The 19,356-nt window shown below is 38.6% G+C and overlaps 1 protein-coding gene across 3 annotated transcripts in view; it reads left to right on the plus strand.

Moving 5' to 3' along the window:
- Positions 1-16,174, plus strand: part of gid4 (GID complex subunit 4 homolog) — a 31,792-nt gene extending 15,618 nt beyond the window's left edge. Inside the window, exons 3-7 of one of the 3 annotated variants that reach the window (XR_008725101.1) lie at positions 833-940; positions 2,018-2,119; positions 10,736-10,866; positions 13,722-15,464; positions 15,574-16,174. Coding sequence is in view for 1 of the 3 variants with exons in the window: in XM_055651233.1 (XP_055507208.1) it covers positions 833-940; positions 2,018-2,119; positions 10,736-10,866; positions 13,722-13,785 (405 nt within the window). In the remaining 2 variants the exon portion in view is untranslated. Of the gene's footprint in view, positions 1-832; positions 941-2,017; positions 2,120-8,262; positions 8,403-10,735; positions 10,869-13,721 lie in introns of those variants that run through there. The other 2 variants (XR_008725102.1, XM_055651233.1) reach the window with 2 other exon arrangements.
- The last annotated feature ends 3,182 nt before the right edge of the window (positions 16,175-19,356 follow it).

The raw sequence follows: 19,356 nt of genomic DNA on the forward strand, positions 1-19,356 counted from the left end.
GGTGGATATCAAAGCTGAAGTGTTAGGGCTGAGGTCATCCGAGTAACCCAAGACTCCAGCAACTGATGTATTAAAAAAATATATATATCAGCAAGGATGACAATTAAATTCCTTTAAGAATGTAATATTGGTTTTCCTGGAATCACTGTTTGAGTCCTGGTCATGTTTGGGATGCTGTAACATGCAACTTGCAGTATTTCCTGTTTACTATTCATTATGGTTATGATCCTTTAATCTGGTTGTTTAATGGTTGCTTGTTGATGCCTAGAAGATTTTGTGGTTAACTAGCAAGGCCAGCATTTATTTTGCAATCCAGGTTGCCTTAAGCCATTGCAGTTCCTACGAGGAAGGTAGCCTTGTAAGAACTCTTTAGAGATTAGAGGATTTTGGTCGCGCAGAATGGGTTGGGAGCATTGAAGGAATATCATCGTCTGAAGGACAGCAATGATTTATAATTGTGGCTTATCGTCAACATCTCAGAGACAATTATGTATAGGTAATTAAGTATAGGTGACAAGTACTTGACCCTTAAACAAGGACCTCACATTCAAATCTTTTTGCAATGAGATAGGGACTATGAAATTTAACCGCTTGTATTTATTTTGTATGTAACATTTTAGATCGTGAAGAGTTTTATACGTTTTATTCTTTTCTCAACTGTTGGTACATGTACCTGATTGAACCATTCTGCTAGATTATATCAGTGTTGTTGATCTAACAGTCACGTAAAATAATTACTTTTGATGTCCAATAATAGAGGGCAGAATATTATACGGAGGCATCATAATAAAATGGTGTTGATTTAGACTTTGTTCATTTTTATACCTTTCAGGAATATCCCACTCTTACCACTTTTTTTGAAGGAGAAATTATCAGTAAAAAACATCCATTTTTAACAAGAAAATGGGATGCAGATGAAGATGTAGATCGAAAACATTGGGTAAGTTTTACTCCATTTTTCGATAATAGTTGTCAGGATATTCAAGTCAAGAGAAAGATGTAGAGCAATATCAGAGGGGAAAATAAAGTTTCAGTACAGAAATTTCCCCACATGCTGCACAGTTTATCTCCACAGTGTCATCTTTTATGTCCTGATTATCAACCCAGAAGACAATCTGAGCTCCCATTCACACTGTGAGGATTTAAGAAAAGGTCTAGGAATAAGAAGGTCAAATCCTGGTTGTTTATTTGCTTGGGTAAGGTTGCTGAGCTAGGAAGTTTGGCAGTACTGAGGAACGCTTCTGGAAGTGCTCTATTCCTGGAAGTTCGGATTGTAAAGAACCAGTGTATGACAGATACACGCTGTGGAGATAAAAGTGCACAGCATGTGGAGAAACTGGAACTTTGTGGTCCACAAGCAAAGCTATAAAAGCGTGTCCTCTCCCTGATACCCTCTTATCCCTTCTTCAGCTGTCGGGTTTCTCAAGGTTTGGTTAACACGACGGGCCACTAAAAAATCTGCAAAGTTAGAGGCTGCTTGACTTATTGTGAAAATCAGGTTAATCATCAGTCCATTGACTGGCTTTCATCAACCCCACAGTTGGTGAATTAGGAATAGGTTTCAGATTATTACAAATCTAACATTTAACCCAAACTTGCACTGCATTTTATGAAATAATTAATCAATGTAGTCATTGCATTAGCTAAGGCTGTTTCTTGAAAAGAACTTGCCTCCTCCTGTATTGGATAGATTGGAGGTTTCATAAAGTCCAGGAATTAACCATATGGGCATAGTTCAGTAATTAGATCTTCGGAAGTAAATTTTCAAATGATTATTTTTTAATGTGGTGGAATAGAGAACAGAACCCATTAAAATTATTTTGTAATAGTTTTTTTCATACTGAGTTTACATTAGGCCCTTTCATTCTCAATCCTAACCTTTTTGGATAGTTTCCGAATATCGTGCACTTTCACATCCATTTGTTTCCTGGGGTGCTATAGATTAGAGTGCTATTGTTTCAGTAATTTAGTTTTTTCCTGTAGTTTTGCATTTTTGTGTTTTTTTTTTGTTTTCCAGGGGAAATTCTTGGCATTTTACCAATATGCAAAAACTTTTAACTCTGATGAGTTTGACTATGAAGAGCTAAAGATCAGTGATTTTGTCTTCATGAGGTGGAAGGTAATGAGGATAATATAATTATGTGTGTTGAAGCCTGCTTTATCTTTACAGTTCAGTGACCAAGATTTATCACTGTAATTTTGCTTTGTTTGTTGAATGTGACAACAATAATTGATTGGTAGTAACATAATTGAGAAACATTTCCACTTCTCTGCTACAGGCAGTCTCTGGGCTATGACAGTGTTCCATTCCTGAGTGCTGCTCATGTCAGAAATAAACAAAAATAGTGTATGGGACCGGATCACAGAAATGGCTGTGAGGGGAGAGCAAACAAGCACGGGAAGAATGACTTCCAGCCAGGCTTGCTACTCTGAGCGAGTGAGTCTGCTTGCCTCAATACCCCCGCCTCCCAGTGTCATGGATCATTGACAAGATGGGGTGATGGTGGTGAGGCGAGAAAGCACTGGGAAATGCCCTGTTTCTGAAGATGCCTGCAGCAGCCAGCAAATCCTTACTGCTGGTCTCTTAAACGTTCATTCACATGTACGGGGTGTCCGTAGGTTGGACGTCCATGCCCAGGGATGGATCTATACTGTGAACTCAGTAGGTCCAATTAAGATATATAAAAAGGATAATTTGTCGAAATTATGCCAGTCAATTGTAAAAAGCTCTGAGGTATTCTATATGTTGCTATTTTCCTGAAAATGTGACTTTCAAATAGATTTGTTCTTCCCTTTTTAATAGGGAGGGGTTGACCCAGCAGAATATTAATCTGAAGAGCACTTGCATAGATGTTTACAGTGAGGAATAAATATTTTCAAGATATTTATGTTTGATCCAATTTCTTGATGCACAATAGATGAAGTTGCTGTGCTTATACAATTTTGTGGAGTAAATGGGGAAATTTTAGTGGGGAGAAAAGCCAGAGGTTGTGTTTATTCCAGGAAAAACCATTCTGCCGTGTATCTCCTCCAATAAGCTAGTTCGGTATCTCGATAAACGCAAAGAATCATGGGATTTGTCGAAGGTCATTCGGGGGGGAAAAAGGCAAATGCTGCGCTGTATAAACTGTGTATAAATTGTTAATTATTCTACCAAGGAATTAATTTAGAATTCTGTCAACTCAATAGCTTCCTTTCTTGTTCTGCTGCTCACACACTACTTACAGTCCTAACTCGAGTTCAGTTAATTAATCTGCAATTATGAGATATTCAAAAAGTTAAAGAATTGATTATTTTCATTTAATCCTTAATGTGTTTGCTACTGGAATAAGAAAATATTACTTGCTTGAAACATTTTCATATATTTTTACACACAAATTATGAATGAAGATATTTAATCTGAGGCAGGCAGCGACTATGTCAGTGTGATGTGGGCTGATGCTATACCTATAGGTGGTGTGAATGTACCATTAAGGCAAAGATTAATCTCCAAGGAAAACTGAGTGCAGGGTTGGCCCTGTGAAGGAGCCGATACAAGACATTTGGCTGCGAAATGCCTGCTGTTTAGTATTGGGTAGATTGAGTGGAGGGTCTGTGCTGTTCCAAGTTAGCGGTGGTTGCGGAGCGTTTCCCCCAGCCATCACGCACGTTGACCACCACTGTTCACCAGTCATCACCACTGTTCACCAGTCATTGTTATCAGAGGCTCTTTGTGCAGGGGTTCCCCGAAGATTTTGTGGAGGTTCTGCGTTCGGATCGGGCACGCAGCGAGCTAGTGAGAGGGCTGTCAGATCAGATCAGGTTGCCGAGTGACCGAAGGGCGGATTTTAATGGGTCGTTATTAAATTGTCCCGTCTGTGCGGCATCGCCAGCTCTCCAATATCACCCACCCCAGCTGTCGACAAAGTCTGACTGAGAAAATGCTCCCACTATGGGTTGGCCCCACGTTTGAACACTTGCAGGGGCGGCAGCGCCTCCTTCAAAGAGAGCGAGAACAGGTCTCGTCAGCTGGGGAGCTGCGACCCACTCCTGAGTGAAGCCTCTAGTTTGGCTGCGGTTCAAAAGGCTGCAAATTCTCATAATTATCACTGCCCGGTCATTCGGACCTTGCTCCCAACTGTGGCCTAACAGACTGGAACCAACTCCAGAGGTTAAAGCGACAGCATCTTTATTTAAGCCAACACACCTCGAAAGTTTAACCAGCTTGTTCGAATCTAATCTGAACTTTCCAGCACATTCTTCTCGTTTCCTTCAATCCAGGAAGGTTGTTTAGATAGGAATGCAAGGACTGTCTCAAATTGGTTGACCAGACAACTTGTAATTTGTGTAAATCAATATTGAATTTGAATGGCTGTGACTAAGGCTAATGCCAGGGATTTGATAATTGACAGGTTCATTCCAGGCATTCTAGCATTTTCGAGACTGGTGCTGTATTGAGTCAATAATTTAAATAGATACATTTGTGTATTTGTGCAGCTTGCAGTACTCTGTCGCCTACTGCTGACATTTTTGATGGATACATTTATTTATAAATTTAATTGAAATGAATACGCAGGTCCTTACACATACAGTAGCTCAGCTGGCGAGAGTGTTTATCCTGAATGACCCATGACCTGGGCATGCGGAGTTGTAATACCGAACTCGCTTATTTGAAGGGGAATCTACATAGTTCTTGGCCAAGTATCTACGATTGCTACTTTGAGATGCTGCCTTGCACTTTGTTGCAGGGGAGTCAGCAACCATATTGCATTAAATTGGTGATGGCAGGGAATCACTGGGCCAAAGGGTGGCCTTTTATTTCCAAGCAATACTATTCCTGGTTGTTTTTCTTTGTCTTCACTATCATTTAACATTATTTTTAACTGTCCAGCAGCCCAACAGAATACCCCATCTAAGGTTGGGATCCTTTAGCCTGAGGATAAAGTCAGATTGTCCCACCTTGTCTATGTATTCATGCTAAAGCATATGAAAATAATTCTGTTTTTGGAAAAGCAGTAGCTCCTGGTCAGTAACATGCTCATTAATGTATCACAGTGCATCTTGTGTTTATATTCCTTTATTCCATCCTCTCCATTTTATATTCCTCTCCATTGCCAAGAAACGATAACATTTATTTAATAGCAAGTGGAAATTATCAATATTAAACTGTTTTGAAATCTGTGCTCGCATGTTTCTTGACCAAGAACTCTTCAGTGTTCTCTCAGACCTCGTATCAAAAGTCAATTCCTGGATTACATGAGATTGTGGTTTCAGTTGAGTGTCAGAACTTAATTCTGTACATTCTGAGTTGTCAGGATTTCCCAATGCAAATCTAAATATATTCCCATTTCATCTTGACTTTTTCCAGTTTTATCTATGTATATTTAATTGCAGAAGACAGAGGTAAACCCTGGGAAAATTGATTTAGGTTAATGTACCCTTCGAATCTTTTGCTGCAGACTATTGTTGCTTCAATATATTCTAATGGTCATGCTTACCCTTAAAGGGCTTGTGTTTTATGGCCTTCATGCTGAAGCTGACAGGTCAGTTTGAATTGGATCCATTCCTTTTTCATTTCATTTTGATCTCTAGCAAAACAAAGGAAAAGGAATAAGTGAAAGGGACCAGAAAAATATCAGAATCAGATTTTATTCACCAAGTATGTTTTGCAACATACGAGGAATTACTAAAGTATTTGCCCAACTTTACTGTTTTTGCTATTTTGTTCTCTGCTGTGGCCAAGTTCCTGCATTAATTGTCAATAATATGTCACATCCTAATGTAATCTTGAGAATGCCCCTTGAGGAAGTTATTCACTTAGATAAAAGGGCTTCAGTGCCAAATTACACTGTCACAAACTGATGGAGTTGCTGTACAAATTTGGGGGGGGGGGGGGTTAAAGTTGTAACTTTACTGATAAATAACTTTGATATTTCATTTTAAAGTGTATACACAATAAGAGACCCAGTTTAAATATTACCATTTTTAAAAGCTTGAGGTAACATTTCTATTAATTTCCATATGAAAATATTTAAAACTTTGTGATATTTGTCTTCAATTGGGAGCAGTATTTCAGTTATAATTTTAGACAGGAGATGTTTAACGAATCTAAATAAATCAGTAGTATATGAATTTTAGAGGCTGGCCTCCAGATTCTGCAGTTCCTTCGTACACGTCCTTGTTCTGTTGTTTGAACTGGGGAACGTTGCTACTCAATGAGCATAATGAAGAGCTGTCTTGTGCAGCCCTATGTACGGTGCAGGAAAGGATGATTTTTTTCCCCCCAGTACTTTTTAGATTGCTCATTGAAATGTCAAACTTTCTACTAAACCCAGAAGCCAAACCCAGATTATTTCTGTAAAGAAGCAAGAATTGTGATGATTGTGCTAATCAAAAACGGAATTGTTTTATATTGAAAATACTCTTGCTGTTTCCAATACCTTGGGAACAATTGTTCTGTGCTGTGATGTTAGATTCCTGTTCTACAATGATGAGAAACTGATCAAATGCTTTGCTGTCAGACTGATATTTCTTTTCTGGGTTTTGTATTAAGTTGTAGTGTAATATGAATTAAAAACCTGCATTATAAAACATTGAGAGATTTTCAGTGAATCTTCCCATATGGAAAACTTTCAGAATAACCATTATCATTGGTTGATTTGTGATATTTAGGCTTTATATTGTACTTTAACTAACGATTGCTTGGTTATATACTTGGCAGATGTTATAACCTATTCACATATAACGGTATAATATTCAATATAAATCAAGATTTGGAGGAACGGGGATTTCCGTTTTCCAAACGGGAATCCCTGCATTTTTAAATTCAAGCTTCATGGGATTCATCTTTTCTTTTACACTCTGAATTACTCGAAGTCTATTTGGTTGATGTTTTGTCAAGTCGCAGCAGATCAACAAGAAACTAATAATTTGTAGCAATCTCTCAAATATTTCATTTTGTAAAGTAACTGCAAGGCTATCCGTATTCAAAGAACTGTAGTGGAAATGAAATCCTTTTGCATAATGACCTTGCAATATAAATGAAAACAGCTTGTTTTGAAACGTGCTTGGGGAGAGGTCTAAGCCTCAAAGCAATCAAATTTCTATCTGTTAAGACTTCTGTCGGACAGAAGTTTATCCAGGATCACATCAAAAATAAAATATATAATTTCTAAACGCTGGCAAAGTAAGAAATATTTGCATCCAAATAACACTTTTTGCATCCACTGCATATCCCAAAGCACTTATCAGCATGTGTAGTTAAATATGGCAGGCAACTTGCACACAGTGAGGTGCTTGCAATAAGAGAGAAATTAATGTATGATTTAGTGATGGTGGATTTTGACTCTAACACCAAAGGAGAGGTGGTAGACCTTCAAGTGGCTCGAAATGTTTCATCTGAAAGATGGTGCCTCACAGTATAATATTAAGCCTTTAATATTCTGCTGCAGCAGAAGTTTAGATTTTGTGCTTCAGTCCAGATAAAAGGGAGTATTGGAATCCTTGGACAGTTCTTGGTGGTTATTTTGTAAATTAAAGGGCATAGACTTGGGGGCCAATCTTTAACATGTTACATGTGAACGGAAACGGGATATTGTGGGGGGGGGGAATTAAGATACTCATCAGTTCCATATCTTTTCCATTTGCGTTTGATGGCACACCCCGAGATCAACTTTTTAAAATAGATTTTGCAAGAAAAAGCATACCTTAACTATCACAGTAACTTTTTGATGACCATTTTAATGGTTCATGAAAACCTTTGAACATTAAGTTTAGCAAGGAATCATCTGTCAAAGAGGTCAAAGTTTGCTTTTAGTCACTGTGCTGAGGTTGTTTGCTTTCAGGGTGTGATGCTATATTAAGATGAGACCAAACTTTTAAATTTACATTAAATTTTATATGAATCCCACCATTTCCATTTGGGCCACAATTAGTATTTGGACTATGGGGAGGAAGGAGGAGGGGAGTGGAAAGAGAGTGGAACAAGCTGGCATCCAGAGGCAAGGCATTTCTCAATTGGGAAGGAGGCATAGTCCTCCAAAACCATTCTTCTGGGACACACCTATCCCACTATTGCCACATGCACCAAGGGAAAAAAACGTTGATGCAGAAACACATTGATTTTCTTTTTTCATCGCAACATAAACAGATAATTTTCTACAAATTGCCTAAAACTGACAAGGATTTCCAGGATACTGAACTCATTAATGTTTTGACTTCATCCTACTGCAACTGCTCCATAAAGGTCCTCCAACTCAAATAAATCTCAACACCTCTTTTTAGTCCCGCCTACATCTGCTCCACGACGTGGATGCCATGCCTGCCTGCCTCTACCAACTGATGCACAGCAGCTTCCCTCCATGATTGCGATCCCGAAACACAGGACCTCAAAGTATCCTCCGTGCGCGAGGGCTGCCAGCACAGTAAGTGTATAAATTAAAAGTCTGTACTTGTTGCCTTATAAACACAAGTCACACGAAGAGGAGAAATTATTTTATTTATAGTAGTTTCTGCAATATGTCCAAATAAAAGTATAACATTTATACCAGGACAGTGGACACATGAAACAAACTCCTGAAGAAAGAAATTCAGGATGGCTTTTGAAGAATGATATTTATTGAGAAGGAGATGGAGATTTAAGACTAAGAGAAATACTTTTTTTTTTTTTTTAGAAACTAAAAACTTTAGAAAATATACGTGTACCACTCTAGGTTGACTGATTAACGGGTGGTAGTGGAAATCGATCATGGAACTAGTATGATAAAGTGAATAAGATATATAGTGAATAATTCAGATTTTGTCCATGCTAAAGCCAGTCTTTTTGATAGCTTAATGTAGATTCCCCCCACTTTAGATCGGTTTCCTGACAGAACGGTCATACTCATTAGGTGGGGTCGTCTTCATATTGGATCTCCTGTGTAATATTTTCACAGTTCAAATAGTTACAAAATAAACAGACCATTTTGTAATGCAGGTGACTTCTATCTGACATTTCAATTCACTTACAGCTGGGAAGACTATTTTGTTCCTCATAAGTTAGCTAGGCATGATAATGAAAAGAATATTATTTGAAAATGACCATGCTTGCCACCTTAACTGATCATAAAAATGCGTAACTAGTTTGAAATGTGGTCCTGTTGTGAAAACTATTCTAGGTTATCTTGGCAAGTTATCAGTGTGGTTTCAAATAAAGGGGCCTGAAATGTGACGCTTCTTTAAGGCTCTCAAAAATACATTAATTTCACTCCTCCCAATGAATTTAAAGTTACACCTTTAACATAGGGATTCTCTACTAATATGAATTCAACAATGTAAAAAGCATTGGAAAATGAATTTAATGCAAAGATTAATTTTAATATTTGAATTGGGCAACGTGTGCTTGCACAGATAACCTCTTAGTGCTTCATAGATCTGAGCAGAAACATGAGGAAAATTAACTAACAGGATTGTCAAAAAAATAGAATTTGCAAAAGCTTGTAAAAGTGAAAAAGATGCAAAATTGGTGGGAAGAGCTTCAGAAGATGACGGGGCAGCTCTGCCACCAATGTGGGGTTGGGGTGGAAGAGGTGTGGCTATAGTTTGCAAAAATAACAAATAAAAGCTATAAACTAAATTTTGTGTAAAGTGTGCAGCTGCAGGATAAACCAAGATTTGTATAAGCTAGAATTTGTACCGTGCTTTTCACAATCTCAAGGTTATTCTGAAAATAGAAGTGTCTTTTGAAATATAGTTGCTGTTGCAACATTGGGAAATATGGATATCTATTTGTGCAGAGCAAGTCCTACAGAACGCTATGTGAAAGGATGCTGATTGAAGGAAAACTGTTCCTCCGCATACTCCACAATGTATTCCAACTAATTAGTCTACACCAATCTATAAGCACTTGTGCTGTTTCTGGAATGAGCGTGAGCTCACAGCCACTTTGCTTTGCAGCACAATCGCTATAGTAGATTCAAAGTTAACAACTTATAAAGGATCTGCAACATGAAATGTTTACATAAAAGATGGGATTTGAAAAGTATTCTTTGTGCAAAGTGCTTTGGGATATCCTGAAGATGTGTTGGGGTGCAAACAATTGAACACATTGAACGCTTCTGGAATTTTAGCACGCCCTCCACTTTTTTTCCACCTTTATAAAAAAATTGTTAAATTGCGAACATTTTAAGAAAGTTGGTTATTTCTTCTTCATGCCTGCAGTCACGGGCTAATATATAATTGCGGGAATTAAACCATGATGCAAAGTGTGCTGCTATACATCCATTTATTATTCAGAGTTTATTTTAGTTATGTAGGATGTAATTGTGTGCTTATACACTCATATCCAAGCATTTTGTCCTCTTGTATCTGAACAGTTTCTAATGAATTTATCAAAATATCTAGTTTCTTATGGGCCTTTTATCTTTTTCTTTAATTTCAAATGGGAAATGTTATGTAATGTCGTAACAGTTGGAAATCACGTTGATTTGTGTGTGGATATTCTGTGTTAGTTACTTTTCCTCATGGCATACCTAATTACACCATACAATCTATGCAAGTGGCTCCTCAATATTTAGTTTTGCATCGTATACAAAATATACTGTGCCTCTTTTATAAACAAGCCTTTTTAGTTGATTCGACTTTTTGATTCATTTAAGTTGACTGGAATTATAATATTTCCTAATAGGTTTCATGTATTTGGGAATAAATTAGAAAATGTTTTGAAAGGTTACTCTATAAATGTATTGTACCGAGGTTTTTCTTTCTTTTCCATCAACAGGAACAATTTCTAGTCCCTGATCACACAATCAAAGATATCAGCGGTGCTTCCTTCGCAGGCTTTTATTACATTTGCTTCCAAAAATCCACGGCTTCAATAGAGGGCTATTACTACCACAGGAGTTCAGAATGGTGAGAGAAACCTGTAAACATTGTGATATAAATGATTTTAATATTTTCCGCACAGATTGCAGAAATTATTGGTTTATGTTATGCATTAATGTATAATGCGTATCAATTAGATGTCAACCAAGCCTTTCGGCTCTTTAGGCCAGCATCATTACTTATTTTCCCTCGTGTATGATCTTATCCAATTTTATTTACTCATCCTTTTTTCTATATCCTTTGTGGAGAAAATTAAACTTGTATTAAAATGACTTTATGGATTTCACTCTGGATTGTAAAAATATTTAAAAAATAATGTAAAGTATTTTTAAAAAGATTTTCCTCAGTTATTCTGTCAAGATCCTTTTTCATTTAAAACATTTCAAGTAGATTACCCTTCTAATACTAACAGTATATTTATTTCAAATATATCCCAGTCTCTTCAAATACTTTATGTACTTGTATACTAGTACTTAAAGAATTCTTACCTAGCTTCTTAAATCGGTTTGGTCCTCAGCAGCGCATATTAGTATCAAAGTAAAACCTGGTTTCTCTTTTTGAATCCAGAACGGATGACTGTTACTTTTGAATTCCATCTGTCATAGAATTGTACAGAAGGAGATTATTCAGCCCATCATGTTTGTATTGAGAAGGTATTCATCCACCATCCTCTCAGGATTATACTGGTGGTAAATGCAGAGTGTAACACTTGCATAATGAATGCTCTGTTGTTGCCTCCTAGGTTATTCGAACAGCACCGATGACTACCACGGTCAAGGATATCAGATAATTTATTAAACATTGTGTCTAAATCTAGGAACATCACAGCACTAACTTTTGTGGGAGGGCCTTCACCAGAAGAACTGAGCAGTTCAAAATGCACCCCACTGCCATTTTCTCAATAAATGTAGGAGATGCATTCACATGCCAAAAATTAATACAAACAGCAGCTTTTGGGAAGGGTGACTCAATTAACCTTGGCTAATCCACCAGATAGTGAGGATGGTTGTGAAACATTACAGCAGGGTCTTAATCAATTGGCCAGGTGCGATGAGGAATAGTTGATGGAATTTAATACAGAGAAATGTGAGGTGTTTGCATTTTGGGAAGTCTAACCTGGGCAGGGCCTACACAGTGAATGGCAGGGCTCTGGGGAGCATTGTAGAGCAGAGGGATCTAGGAGTGCAGGAATGGCAGGGCTCTGGGGAGCATTGTAGAGCAGAGGGATCTAGGAGTGCAGGAATGGTAGGGCTCTGGGGAGCATTGTAGAGCAGAGGGATCTAGGAGTGCAGGTGCATGATTCCGTGAAAGTGGTGTCACAGGTAGATAAGGTGGTCAAGAAAGCTTTTGGCACATTTGCCTTCAACAGGCAGAGTATTGAGTATAGAAGTTGGGAGGTCATGTTGCAGTTCAGATTGTATAAGATGTTGGTGAGACAGCATTTAGTGTATTGTGTTCAGTTCTAGGCACCATGTTATAGGAAAGATGTTGACACGCTGGAAAGGGTACAGAGAAGATTTACAAGAATGTTGCCGGGACTAGAGGGGCTGAGCTATAGGGAGAGGTTAAGTAGGCTGGGACTCTTTTCCTTGGAGCACAGGAGGATCAGGGGTGATCTCATAGAGGTGTATAAAATCATGAGAGAAATAGATTGGGTAGATGCAGTCTCTTGCCCAGAGCAGGTGAACTGAGGACCAGAGGACATGGGTTTAATGTGAAGGGGAAAAGATTTAATAGGAATTTGAGGGGTATCTTTTTCACACAAAGGGTGATGAGTGTATGGTACAAGCTGCCAGAGGAGGTAGTTGAGGCAGGGACTATCCCAACATTTAAGAAACAGTTAAACAGGTACATGGATAGGACAGGTTTGGAGGGATATGAACCGAACACGGGCAGGTGGGACTAATGTAGCTGGGACATGTTGGCCGGTGTGGGCAAGTTGGTCCGAAGGGCCTGTTTCTACACTGTATGACTGATCCATCCTACTATGCTAGGTGTCACTTAGAAAGTGCTCTTTCTTTTGGATATTTTAGTATGGGATGAAAAGCTGAAGACCCAGGGCTGACAACTATATAACATCAATTGTCAACTTCCTGTAATATGAGAAAGGTCACTTTACCCTAACTAAACTAGGCTAATAGCTGAAAGGTATTTGCTAAACAATGTTCCAAAACCCATGATTCTTACTTTTTAACTCGGTCCTCGTGCTTTTTGTGAATCTTTTACACATTTAGCTAGATTTGGCTTTTGTAATGGTTTTGCCTCTCTTTTCTTGGCTGCCCTTTGAGTTTTAAAATCCTCCCAACACTTGATTAAGGAGCATGGCTTCATTATTCATATACTCCAATGTTTCTTATTTATTGCAGTGGAATATTTTTTCCCATGTTATTCACAAAAAGAAAATTATGAATGATTTATTGTTATTTGCAGATGGATCGTATCTGGATTAACAATGTAGTTTGTCTTTATCTGTTCCTTATAGCTGTGGTTTTGTCGTGATTTTAAATCTTAATTTCTGAATTATTCTTAAACAATAAATACTTCACCATTGTAAAATATCATTATATAGTTGTACATATTTAAACATGCCACAAACTGTTTCACTTAAAATTAATTGGTAAAAATAAAATGTTAAATGTGAACTAATGTTATATTAGTTGTTTGAAGTACTTTACTGTCAAAATACAAGTAATCGCCTGAAAAGTTTGAGGTTGAACATATTTGAGTGCACTACTTTTCAATCTGCTGTCACTTACAAGATGATAAGCAAGCCCTCTAGCAGATAGTTTCCCCCTGTGTATTCCTGCACTCTAAAAATAATTATTTTCATTGTATGTGTGTAGATTTGATAGAGTTTTCTGATTATTGCTTTTATTTTCTAGGTATCAGTCTTTAAATCTGACACATGTACCTGAACACAGCACTCCGATCTATGAGTTCCGGTGACGTTCATCAATGCGGCCTCCAACAGTTGGGGGAAGAGTCGATAAATAGTGGAACTGTTGAAGAGGTAGAGAGAGAAATGTGTTCTGTAACAATGAGAACAATTATGTTTCTCCGCTGCTGACAGACCGACCACAACGTGATGAGGAGCTCGAGCATCAATAAACCAATCCAAGTGCATGACTGTTGGAGCTTGTGATCACCGAGCAAAAGAAAACTCCATTTTAATCTCATTTGTAATGCTAATGGCACTTACAGATTTTCAAATTTGGTCTTTGATTTATAAAGTTCTTCTTGTACTTCGAACTTGTTGTACACGAACTGGCAACGAGCCAATAGTATGAGAGCTGTGTGCTATTGTTGTTTTTGTTTCTTTCCCCCTTTTTTTTTTTGCTGTTGCTATTTTTATACATTGCTAATCAAGCTTGAACTCTTTAGATGGCAGTGGTCCTTTTTATCTATGCTGCTGGTGCTGTTGCACATGTTCTGTACTAGGGTTTTTATGGGAGAACAGAAGTGGCCTTATCCTAACAGAGCAATTGTTTAGATACCACAAAACAGTATTGGAGGGAGAGGTGAAGTTTAAATACAATACTCGATGAATGAATAAAAAATCTTGACCTTTGTAAGACTCGGGTTGTATGGAACATTTCTGAAATGGCATGCCTGGCAGTGTGTTAGTAAGGCCTATGACCTAACTGGGAAGCTATAGGGAATAAATCAAACCTTTTGGAAAATAGTTGCCAGGCTATAGCTTTGTAATTTTCTGTTAACACATGCTGTGTGTGGCGTTTTGAGTTATTTTTTGTGTATGTCACAGGTGTGTGCGTGTGTGTTGTTGGTGCTATCTCAGCTTTCACAGAAGGATACTGTGTGCCTTTAATGATGTAAATCCATAAGGAATTACAGAAATATTCAATTTACATTGCATTAGTAGGAAATTCCATGCACAGTATATTGCTCATTGGAGGTTATGGGTGGCAGCCCCCCGCAACCCCTTCAAGGAAAGCCTTTGTGCTAAGCCTGTGCAAAGTATTGGATCATATTCCGTGTGCTAGAGAGAAACAAAACAAATCTACCTTGGATCTAGCCAGGGGTCGAACCAGCTAGTGGATGGTGGATGTTGCACTTAAATAGTGGATGATGGAGAGAAATGGTTTCCAAATTGGACAGCCTATTAATATAATTTTTAAAATATAGATGTTTTAATAAAATTGGTGCAAAGATAATTCTTCTTGAGCTGTTGATGACAAGATGCAAGGGATTAACATTCTCATAATAATTGTCACTTTCAAAAATTTAATTGCGCAATAACATTCTAATAGAATACCATGTTATAACTAAATCTAATGGCTATGATGGGATTTAATTGAACAAAATTGTTATGTTTGCAATTTTGTAGCTAGTATTTCATGTAATTTTGAACATTTTAACATTCACAATAACACTTGGGGTGGCATCTTGTGTAAAGTTAGAAAAAAAAAATGCATCTCTAATAATCCAGTGACAGACAGAGAAATATAGTGCCATTTTTACAAAATTATATTGCACCAGCTTTTTATGTCCAGTCTTTAAATTGTTGAATCCTGATAAATGCTTTACTGATTTGCCAAGGGAGATGATAATGCCTGTGTGTGGAACAAGGAACTGCAGATGTTGGTTTACAGAAAAAAAACCTCAAAGTGGCACAGCCAGTCAGGCGGCATCCCTGGAGAACGTGAATAGATAATGTTTTGGGTTGGGTCTGAAGAAAGGACATGTCCTGAAACATAATTTATCCACGTTCTCCAGGGATGCTGCCTGACCTGCTGAATAAATGCAACACTTTGTGTCTTTTTTTATATAACGCCTCTTGGCATGTTTATGTGTACGTTTGAGTGTAAATGGGAAGAGGAAGTTTATCTATGGATCAAGATTACGCTTGGATAAAGGAGCCTCTCTTAAAATATTTGAATAAACTCTAATTTTTGAACCCCACGTCAAAAAGTGAGGGCAGCGTTTTGCTTTATACTACCCCAGTGTTTTTTTTTTTGGAAAATAGGAATTTTTAATTTCACATAGTTCAAGACTTCTGAATTTTGCATATTTTTGGAATTCCAATAAATAAGCTGAAAATGTGTTTTTTTTTTATTTAAAACATGAAGAGGTGTGTAAGTGCGAGGAAAGATTGCTGAATAGGGTGAGACAGCCCATGTACATTGAGTCTGACCTGTTGATACTTGAGAGAGTGACTAATTGGATTGAAAGTGAGTTGATTTTATTGTATAAATCAGAGCACGGGAATGAGTGTTTTATTACTTTACACTGTTCATGAGACTTCAGGAGCTTTAAGTTGCAGATCTGTGGTGACATTAACGAGGATATTGCATCCAATAAAGGTCCTGTGAAAGACTTTCTGAAGTTTGTACTTTTCTGTTTGTTAGATGAAATTCGGCACTATTCCACTGTTGTTTCCTCTGCATTCATGTAACAATGTTGGTACAACAATACAAATAATTGACCAACAATGGTGAATTAAATATTCTGAAGAGGTGGATAAAATTGAAATAGAGCTGGGACAGCCGTGGTTTTAAGGAATGGGATAAAGGCAGTACAGAAACTTAGCTGAGTAAATTGTGGGATCGGTGTGGGTGGAGCGAGGTACAGAAAATATTGCTGAGAGTTGTATATCAGACAAATAACAGTCAAGGATGTAGGGCATAGTATCATTTGGGAAACTACAGACGCATGCAACAAGGGTAATGAAATCATTATGAGGGACTTTCATTTTCGTATGGCCCAGGCAAACTGAATTTTCAATAAAACTGATGGATGATTTTTAAGAGTTGGCTTTCTACATCTGTTGAGGAACCAATGGGTTATTTTAAGTGTGCAAATGAGAAGGTTTTAATAGCGTCATTATGAGACCTTGCGGTAACAGTGAGGGTATTATGACAGAATTTTATATAGCAGTGATTTGGTCCAATCTGAAGCCAGTCTTAATGCTAAATAAAGCAAGCTGCAAAGATATGACGCGTCAATTGGCTTTGATAAACTGGGGAAACTACAGTAACGGGTATCGCAGTTAATTAGAGAAACGAGGAACAACAGATGTTGGAATCTCGAACAAAACAAGGTCCTTGAGTAACTCAGTGTGTCAGGCAGCATCTGTGGAGGGAATGGACAGGTAACAGTTTGATTCGGGACTGTTCGTCAGACTGATTACAGGCTGGATGTGGCAGCTTCGGAGAGGGTGCAGAATAGGCTTAGCGGGATGCTGCCTGGATGAAGAAGGGCCTGACCCAAACATCACCTATCCATTACCTTCCCAGATGCTGCCTTTCTCAATAATGTGGGATAGATCCCATCAGGTCCAGGGGATTTATCCACCTGAATGCTCTAGAAAAGACCCAACACCACCTTCATAATTTCAAAATGTCTTGGCATATTAATATACCTCCACACTGATCTCACTATCCTCTCTTCGTCTTGGTGAATACTGAGGGAATGTACCCTTCCTACAATCTCCAAGCATAAATCCCTCTGCTATCTTTGAATGACCCTATCCTCTCCCTAGTTACCCGTTTCTTCCTAATTTATGTATAAAAAGCAATGTGATTCTTTATAATTGTATTTGTGAATGACATTTCATGGCCCCTTCTGATCGACCAATTACTGTGCTTGAGTTCTTTACTGCTCTCTTTGTCTTCCTCAAAATCCTTGTCTGATTTAATTTCCAAATTCTTATGTATGCTTCCTTTTCCTTTTTGACCAAATTTGCATTATCTTCTTATCAAAGGTTCCCTCATTTTGCCATACTTGCCTCTCCTGGAACATATCAGCTCTGAACTCTGATAAGTTGGTCGTTAAATGACACCTGCATGTCAGTTGTGTATTTACCTAATAAAGCTGCTCCCAAAAGGCCTACCGGGAGGAGGTGGCTGATCTGGCACTCTGGTGTAAGGCCAACAGCCTCCTCTTGAACATCAAAAAAACTAAGGAGCTGGTCATGGACTTTAGGAGGGCAGATAATCCGAGGACGTACACACCATTGAGGATAAATGGGGATACTGTGGATAGGGTGAGCTGTTTTAAATACCTGGGAGTCCACATCTCTGAGGATATGACATGGACATCACACGCTGCAGCACTCGTGAGTAAGGCAAGACAGCGCCTTTACCACCTCAGGCAATTGAGGAAATTCAGAGTGTCTCTGAGGATCCTCCAGTGCTTCTACTCAGCGGCTGTGGAAAGCATCTTGTCCGGAAATATCACGATTTGGTTTGGGAATTGCTCTGCCCAGGACAAGAAGGCTCTGCAGAGAGTAGTGCGTTCGGCCGAACGCACTATGGGAACTTCACTCGCCCCTCTGCAGGAACTATACATCAGGAGGTGCAACTCCAGAGCCAATAAGATCATGGGAAACCCCTTCCACCCCTGCAACGGACTGTCCCAGCTGCTCCGGTCAGGCAAATGCCTCCGTTGCCATGCTGTGAGAACGGAGAGGTTGAGAAGGAGTTTCTTCCCAGAGGCCTTTAGGACTGTAAACTCCTACCTCACCAGGGACTAACTTTACTGTACCACTCTGCTGTGTTTTTTTTTAATTGATGTCTTTTTTTCCTTTTTCCTTCCTCCCACAATATGTAATATGTAAAAGAATATGTAATCTTGTTCCATTCTGTTTGTAATTTGTTTGTTTTTTGCACAAAGTCCACCAGCATTGCCACTTTTCATTTCACTGCACATCTCGTATGTGTATGTGACGAATAAACTTGACTTGACTTGACAATGAATGCTGTAAATGTAATTTGCCCCATCCCAAGATTCATAATTAACATAAGGAGTTGTGATCACTGTTCCCAAAATGCTCTCCCACTCGTTTCCCAGTCTGCTCACTCCACAAGTTGGAGTAACTGCTTAATGTTTCTAGAAATCCTTTTGGATACACTGAACCAATTCTGCTCTCTTTGCCTTTTGCAGTAAGGCCACCCCAGTCAACACTAGGGAAGTTAGTCATCTAGATCCGCAACAATCATGTTACTTTTATTTCTTTCCATAATCTGTCTGCCTATCCGTTCCCTTATTTCCTGCTGGCTATTGGAAGACCTGGAGTACAATCCCAATCAGAGTGATTTCAGCTCTTTTATTTTTGAGTTCTACCCATACTTCCTAATTTGATGAACCTTCCAGTATGTCCTCTGAATAAACTGTGATAGTCTCCTCCCCCCCCCCCCCCCCCCCCCCCCCCCCCCCCCCCCCCCCCCCCCCCCCCCAAGAGCTGTTATTTCTGTCTCACACTCAAATCTCTTTAATGATCACGATATAATTGTTCCATGCACTGACCTGGGCTCTGGGTAGATCTGCTTTACGATAAAACTTTGTTCATCTCCGGAGGGAAATTGGTCTGCCAACAGTCACAACACGCAAGGTACACAAAAACTTTAACAAAAAATTAAAAGTGCAAACTGTTGGCTGGCTGTCATGTGCACAATGCCTGAACTGGAACGAACAACAAACAAACACAGACTTATCCCCTGGGCAGAGGATTCTAAAACTAAAGCCCCCCTCTCCACCCTACACCCGGTCCCCATTGTT

This window comes from Leucoraja erinacea, chromosome 20 (assembly GCF_028641065.1).
Source record: "Leucoraja erinacea ecotype New England chromosome 20, Leri_hhj_1, whole genome shotgun sequence".
Taxonomy (NCBI): domain Eukaryota; kingdom Metazoa; phylum Chordata; class Chondrichthyes; order Rajiformes; family Rajidae; genus Leucoraja; species Leucoraja erinaceus.